An 8,296-nucleotide genomic window follows, 5' to 3' on the forward strand; every position below is an offset into this window, starting at 1 on the left:
TAACACACACACACACACACACACACACACACAACAAAGAGCACTGCAAGCATCAGGTGGGAAAGTAATACTACAAAATACATAAATATTCCCTGAACAAGCTGCTATTAATCCCGACCCACGCCATTCCAGCAAGCCTTTCAAAAAGATCCAACATGAAAGAGGAGAGAAACAGGGGTGATTAATGGTGTACATGCTGTCCACTGCCTCGTACCCTCTGGACAAGCAGTTTATCTGCACATGTTCTTCCTCTTGGTCTGTGTAATGCATGGTATATTGAATATGTTACCTCTGAAAAGCCTTCGGCCCAACAATGAACTGATTTTTATCATTTCATTATTTTATCTAAAAAAAAAACTGCCAAAGACATTTTCATGTCGTTATAACTTCAACAGTTATCATTTGCTAACACATCAGTCTTATGGTTATTAAAGTCAAATCTTAAAAATTGAGGTATATTTATAAGAGGCTTAAATTGGGGGTAGAAAGGTCGTAGTAGCCTAGTGGGTAACACACTTGCCTATGAACCAGAAGACCCGGGTTCAAATCCCACTTACTACCATTGTGTCCCTGAGCAAGACACTTAACCCTAAATTGCTCCAGGAGGACTGTCCCTGTAACTACTGATTGTAAGTCGCTCTGGATAAGGGCGTCTGATAAATGCAGTAAATGTAAATGTAAATGTAAAGGTGATGTCGTGTTTTACGTGGCCAGTGTGTGCGCTGGAAACTGATCTTGTAACCCCGTTCCTCTCCTCTGGAGGGGACCTTTATTAAAAAAAGGATGGTGATCAGCTGGCCAGAGGCCAGTGGCATTCATGCTGGCTCTGGACCAGGATGTAGTCACTTTGGAAGAGGTCCTGGACATGGCTGCATCGATTGGTCCTTGAATCTCAGATTGTTCAGCACTTCTTTGTTCCCTACGGGCACAAGGTCCGGGGTGGGATGGGGGGTGGGGGGCTGTTTTAGTGAGCATCATCAAACTTTGTTCAGGATTTTCACTTGCAGCTAGAGCGATTCCGATGCCGACAGCAAAACGCGATCATTCTATGTGGCTGATGAACGAGACCTTTTTTACAAGAGGGAAGACATTTAACTTCTGTTAAATTTAGACTAATATCAATCCAGTGCACTTACTGGACAGAAAGCAAGGACGCTGGCCTGAAATCTGTTGATGGGCCTGTCTGCTGTGATCTTTTACCTTGAGCACCGCCAAGGCCGACAAGTAAAGTAGAGCCAGGAAAAGCACTCGGCACAAACAGCACATGCAAACACACAGCGTCTTCCTAGCGGCTCCGTATTGCGTATTGTGGGTCCGCGTGTGTGAAGCAGGGATGTGAAAGTAAACACTACATTACCGTACATTAGATATGCAAGACAAGTGAATCACAGAGAGAGAGAGAGAGAGAGAGAGAGAGAGAGGTTGACTCTGATACCTTCAGATGGATGAAGAAGGGATGACCTTGCTTGATACAGTATATCTACCTTGAGTGTGGCCTTGTCATGGAGGATTCTCTTTAGCTGAGTAGTGTGTGTGTGGTGGGGGGTGTCCATATGCATCTGTCTTTGTCTCCTGTCATTGTGCGTGCTTCGTTTTTCCTTTGGCAGGTTAAACAGACCCTGCGTCTTGTTATTTTCTGTTTGGCTCAGTGGATGGATGGACGGATGGATGGATGGATGGATTTAATGGCGCTTTCACAGATATATCGGAGGATCTGTAGCTGCTAATTAATCCACAGGGTTCCATACATACCTGTGAAATCACAAGAGCTTTGTGCCAACACAGTGCAGGCTTGTTTGTCTAGACTTGTCTTATTTTTTCAATTATTTTGCTCTAATTAAGTGCAGAATGTTAGCATGTTTTTGTCCTACTGTGGCTAACAAGGTGCTCCAGATCCTTCATTCTCTTGAGTCTTGAGCCATTATTAATATTCACAGCTGCCGTGTAGTTTTTGTACTTAATATGCTCAGTATGGTACAGTTAATATCCTCACTTGCTCAGTGTTTCACTGCAGTATTGACAATGAATGGCTGTCAATGATAAATAATATTCACATTATAAAAAAAGTCTCCTGTGTAACTTAAATAAATTGGATTGCACATTTGTATAGTTTTTTTGTTCACTTGCCATTAAACAGTATATAAACAGACATTCTTTAAATAAGAGTACATAAATGAATGATACTATCTTCCATATTTCGGTTTTTCAGAAATGAAATCAAAGGAAGCATTTTTATTGGATATCTGATGAGCATCTTGCACCGGGGATGGTCAAAGCATCACCTAGGAGATGAATTGAGGTGTTGTCATAGTATTGCCATGGCAACTGTGTCCAGCCATTTGGAGGCCAGCGGGAGGATGATAGGGGGAGGGGGGAGGAGGAAGGGTGAGTCTGCAGTGAACAGGGAAGGTCCAGGCGATCTGTCGATGTATTGATTTCGCCCTCTTTTTTTTTTTTCCTCTGAACACCCCATTTCAGCATGCTATTTTTACCTCTGCCTTTTATGCGCTGCTCTCCTCCCAGGGCTATAAAATGCAGCACACGCTATAGCCCTGAAAATAACCTGTCAGTCATGCTGTTGAGCTGCTTGTGTCTTTCTAATGCACAGTCTACAATTATTCCATGCAGCTCTCTCATTAAGTCAGCCAGAGCCAATTTTTTCATTTGTGATTCCATACGAAAGAGGTTGAGGAAAGAAACCGAACACTGGGAAGAGGAAAGGAGCGTTGGGTAAGTATCTGCTGACTGACTGCATTTAGATTGGTGCATTAGCAGAGAATGCGGTTAAAGGCGCAGTCAGATGACAGTAATATCGTCTTCTGCTGGAACTAGATGCTCTTTCAAGGCAACAACAATGGGCTTTGGAAGGTTGTACACTTATTTATGAATGCAGCATTGTCTTTGCTTGTTTCCCCGTGTAAAATAAAAGTGAATATTTGTGCACCGGCTTGGAGCCAAGATTAAACTGCAGGCCTGTCAATTATTCAGCCATCTTTGCACTGAAAGATCTATTATTAAACATGACCACAGGACTTCAGGGAAAAAAAAAAGTTTTAGGTAGGTCCATGTGAGCTCATGCAGGGCCAGTGCTAACTCAGCACTTCTGGGTCTCAGATACCACTGATATAAAGAAATGACACCACACAATATGTCCAACAAAAGGTGTAGTTAATGTCCCAGAATAACAAAATGTGCTAATTGATGGCACCTAAATGGCAATTCCTAATTATAAATAAGAGAAGCTGATATTCTTGCCATATCACACCATGCCCCCTGGTGGCCAGTTATGAACATTCTCTGCAGGTTTAATATAAACAATGGTTGCCCTTTATTTTTCACTGTGTGCCAGAACATCAAACCAATTTTTTTACATTGTTGTTGACAGAACAGACATCAAAGTCATTTTTTATTCAGACCCCATTTTTTTTAACTAAATGAAATTAAATCAATTTAGAAAATATGCAATTTGTATAAATGCTATTTTACTGTCAAAGTTCATGAAAAAATATGTAATATTAAACCTATATAAGTGCTATGGATATACACACACACAGTATATGTTTATTCAGTCAGATACGGGAGAGCACGGTATAATTAGACTCCCATTGAGATAAATGTTCCCCTCATTGTTACATATTTCAGTGTCACACAGTCTCGCCAATTCTCTCCACTCCCTGCACAAATATGATTCTTCCTTTTATGGCACATTTTAACACAATAAATGATTCGTGCAGCAACAAGCACACATAAGGCTGAGGAATGTTTTAAACATTGTCTCATGCCTTCACATGCGATTCTGTTCTGGCATTGCACCCCCCCAGCTGCAGCTTGTTAGAAAAATGTCCTTTCTCCTTGTGTCAGACTGATTTGACCTTTGGCCTTTGTCTCATTTACACGGTTACAATAATCCGCATCAACTTTACTAATAACATGAAATCAGGGGACAATTTTTGTCCGGTAATGAAAATCTTCTCAGGAATGCTGCTGGGGCTGGGGCAGTTTGATGGGATGCTTGTTAGCACCCCTCTCATGCCAGCACACATCGAGCAGAGGGTACACCTTCCCCTGCAGCTCAGCCTGGAAGGAGTAGATGAAGCCCAGTTCGTCAGGGCTGTCAGCGTTGTAGAACGTCAGCTCCCCCTTCTCATAATCCAGGAAGACCCCCAGGCGAGCGGGCTGGGTGGTGAGGGGCAGGGTCACTCGGGGCGTGTTGAACGCCTCATACAGACGGCCCTCCTTCGCCCCGATCAGCCACACTCCCCCTTCAGGGCTCTTGGGCAGCTTGGCCTTGCGACTGGTTGTGCCTTTGATCAGACCCAGACGCCACTTGGGCTTGGCTCCCACCTGCACTTCCCAGTAGTGTTTCCCGGAGGAGAAGCCGCGGCTGGTCAGGATGCAGTAGCTGTAGCTGAAGCGCTCGGGGTTGTTGGGCAGACGATTAAGCAGGGCACCACACTCCACAGATGTGTGGTCCTCGCTGAGCTTCAGCATGGGGTGGGCCGTCAGTGGGTCTAATTTCAGGTGCTCAGGGGCTAAAAGCAAAACCCAACTTCAGTAATCAATTCAGCAGAGTCTAAAAATCACAGAACACACTGCATGGGACCAAAACCGAACAGTAATCCATAAATGAAAAGAAAGTAGAGTCAGTGGTAATGTGGTGATATGGTAGTATCCTAATAATAAAACTAATAGCTAAACAGAAAGGGAAAGTTGTGATATTGCACCAACACACAAAACAATGGCTCAGCCCCTATAGACAAGTCAGAATTCAGTTTCCTGAATGGTTTCTGAATGGTTGCAGGTTCGAGATGTCGCTGAGCTCCCCTTGAGCAAGGTACCATCCCCACACACTGCTGTCCACACACCTTTCATAGCTGCTCACTGCTCACAAGGTCATGGATTAAATGCAGAGGACATTTCAGTTTGAGCACCATGTGATTTAATTTACTATCATAGCCCAAGGGAACATTATGCAAGCCTTCTTTGAACATCAAATTGCTACCCTGGGCTGTCATGGCTTTCATTTTTAAAATGTCCTCTCACCAGGGAGCACCCTCCTGTGCAGCCTTTTCCACACTGAGATCTTGATGTCGTTGTGGTTGAACCCGGGGTTGAAGTTGATGGAGCTGAAAACGCGCTCCTCCCTCTGCTGTCTCTGCTGGCACTCCTTAAATCTGTGCCATCGTAGGGACTCATCAAACATTCCCGCTCCAAAGACACCAGCCTCCCACGGCGTACTCCGCACGCGCACGCAGCCCCTCTGGGAGGCAGCGCTGGATGCCGCAAATGTTATATCAGCGGACCCCCGCATGAGTGTACCTTACCTCGGCGCAATCGATCCGTACTTCTGCAAGGGAGAGAACAAATCAGCTGCTGCTCTTGTTTTGGCATTTATGGACAAGGCTGATTAGGAAACAGAACTCTGACTGATTCAATTGCTGAGGAAATCTGCGGCGTGTCTGCCCGGCCACACTCACGGTGATGAAGGCCAGGTGGCTCTCATTGCTCAGGGCCTCGAGCGTCCCCTCGGCCTCCTGGAACCTGGCAAGAAGCTGGGCCATGTGGTCAGCTTGGCTCTGGATGGAGGCGATGAGGGCCGCGGCCCTACTCTCCACCCGCTGCATGAAGCCGGCCTCCTCCAACTCCACGCAGCGGCGCAGTTCGCCAAACTCCTTTCGCACCACCCACTTCAGAACATCTGACTCATTCTGCAGATTCATCAAACATTTCATATATGCAGCACACATGATGAAACCACAACTGGAAAAAGTCTTTATCTGCATCTTTTTCTAATACCAAGAGTGTCCTCCCAAGATGCTTGGACTTCATAACAGTCCTATCATGATCTGAGAATACTCTAAAAACTCATGGCTTCTCTCGGCCACCTTAAATTGGACAATGGTGATTGTCTAAAGACAATAGACAAAAAGTTGCTTTTCCTTCAGTCGTGGAAAGGACCAGCTCATGAAGCTACCATAAAGGGAAAGTGAAGCAACGCTGAATCATGAAACATACTTTGCTTCCGGTATTAGGTTATTTCAAAATAACCTTCATCATAGTCTCCATAGCCTTCACAGACACCAAAAACATCATTGCATGAATAATATTTGTGGGATAGAAGCAGTCAGACAAGGACTTGTCTAAGGAGGGCTAACTGACTGTGATGCGGGATTTGTTGTAGGCCATTTTACAGATCTTCTCCTCCAGCTTCCTTCTCTCGCTCTGAAAGTCAGTCATCAGGCATGATATGTCCTCCTGGAAACGAAACAATGACGATGGAGCACCTCATGTTTATGAGATAACAGTGTTACTTGTCGTGGGCTAATCAGAAGAAAGCTTTTTAGCTAGTCTTTATCTACATACTGTGTCAACACAAGGAGCTAAAGACCTCCTGACATGGATTCCTCAGCTTGTTCATCGTCCAGTAACAACATTTTAGTCCAAAACATAGAACCCGAATGTCCTTTTTACACATGCTATTCATGCCAACAGCTTACATCTGCTAATTTAAGGACGGATTTCCTGGAGGAACACATTGGTGGAACCTATGACTTGGTAGATAATCATATTCGATATATAACCCACCAACTGGCTATATTTACAAGCCAATGTATGCTTATAAATGTGCCCTCTCATAATTTTGGTAACCATACCTTCATGCGGCTGTAGACACTGCTGATGGGGGTAACCTTGTGAGCTCGGTGGGCTCCAATGCTGCCACAGAGTCCGCAGATGACCGCCTGGTCCTCCTCACAGTACAGGCTGAGGGGGTTGTGGTGCTTGGGGCAGCTCTCGGACGGAGCTCCATCCGGCTGACTCAGCTCTCTCAGGGCGTCCACAATGCGTGCCAGGGTGACGTTGGGTGGAGGACAGTCACCGTCAACGGAGCAACGGCACACCGGGCACTGCAGCTGACCCAGCGGGTCCATGGTCATGGAGCGCACACAGGCTCGGCAGTAAGAATGGCCACACTGCAGCATCAGCGGCTCTGAGAAAACCTCCAAGCACACGGGGCAGCGGAGCTGTTCCTCCAGAGACTCCAGGCTGGGTCTGCGGTCCATCTGCAGCTCAGTGGGAGGGAAGATGGACGAACCCTAAACCCAAAACCTCAAAGCAGAATGGCAGAGAAGCCTGGGAAATATTCTCCAATGACTTCCCTGGCTCTCAGTCCTGAAACTGTACACTAACCAGACTAACCAGACCAGACTGGACAAGGAAAGTGAAGGAATTTCTGTTAAAAACGGCTCAGAATTCTAGCCAGCCGTAGCTGGTGCGGAAAAACGCAGCCTTAACTCTGGACAGCAACTAAAGAAAACTGCCACTCTTTCCAGGACTTTGTTGTTATAAGCTGAGGGTCACCTTCACACCATCAGCTTATCACCATGACACACCTCCTTCCACTTAGTCAGGCCATTTCTGCTGTCAGCACATGACTGTGCAGAGGTCCCAGAGGTTAGATGAAGGAGCCAGGGACCATTTTGAAGAGTGGAGTGGCAGTGATGGTTCTGGCATCTTACATTTGAAATGATTGACATTTGCCTCCATACTTAGATAAAGCATGATGGGGTTTAATAAAGAGAATGAAAAACCTGGCACGCATAGGCCATGCATCATTTGATTGGTGCCAGTAGGGGACAGCATTTGGCCAGATTTCAGTATAACTGTGAAACCAACACATCCAATGTTTAATTTTATTTTATTTAATTTGTATTGAATGCTTTATATGAATATGAATTATGGTACATCTAAATGAAACATGCACTGCCTATTATCAAGTAGGTCCTTCTTTGCCATCAAAACCACCCTGACTCGTCTAAAACTCTGAAGGTACACTGTGATATCTGGCACCAAGCTGTCACTAGCAGATCCTTTATGTTCTGTTAGTCGTGAGGTTGTGCCTCCATGGACCTGATTTAGTTAGACCGAATGTCTGTGTTACTCAAGTCATTCTTAAAGCATTTTTGCAGCTTGGCAGCATGCATTATCCTGCTGAAAGGGCACTGCCATCAGGGAATACTGTTTCCATGAAGGCATGTACTTGGTCAGCAACAACGTTTAGGTGTGCGGGTTCCTAGAAGAACACTGACCAAGACATCACCCTGAACATTCTGTTCGTCTGGATCGGACAACATGGGCAAGCCTGTGCTTTCAGTGAGCACTGGCCATTTATGACCCTGCAGCTAGATCACCATGTTTCCGTTCTTGGACCATGTCTGGTGGGTCCTGACCCATAGAGAACAGCACAGATCTGCAGTTTTGGAGATTCAAATACCCAGCTGTCCAAACTTCTAGAACT

General features: G+C 45.4%; 1 protein-coding gene across 1 annotated transcript; it reads right to left on the bottom strand.

Moving 5' to 3' along the window:
• Positions 1–3,304: 3,304 nt before the first annotated feature.
• LOC114769321 (E3 ubiquitin-protein ligase TRIM50-like) lies at positions 3,305–7,061 on the bottom strand. Its single transcript, XM_028962223.1, has 6 exons — positions 6,654–7,061; positions 6,160–6,255; positions 5,478–5,708; positions 5,325–5,347; positions 5,044–5,174; positions 3,305–4,532 (listed from the first exon to the last, which is right to left on the bottom strand). The coding sequence occupies exons 1-6, from the start codon at positions 7,059–7,061 to the stop codon at positions 3,973–3,975; spliced, it is 1,449 nt and encodes a 482-aa protein (XP_028818056.1). The 3' UTR covers positions 3,305–3,972.
• Positions 7,062–8,296: the final 1,235 nt, after the last annotated feature.

Source organism: Denticeps clupeoides, chromosome 19 (assembly GCF_900700375.1).
Source record: "Denticeps clupeoides chromosome 19, fDenClu1.1, whole genome shotgun sequence".
NCBI lineage: Eukaryota > Metazoa > Chordata > Actinopteri > Clupeiformes > Denticipitidae > Denticeps > Denticeps clupeoides.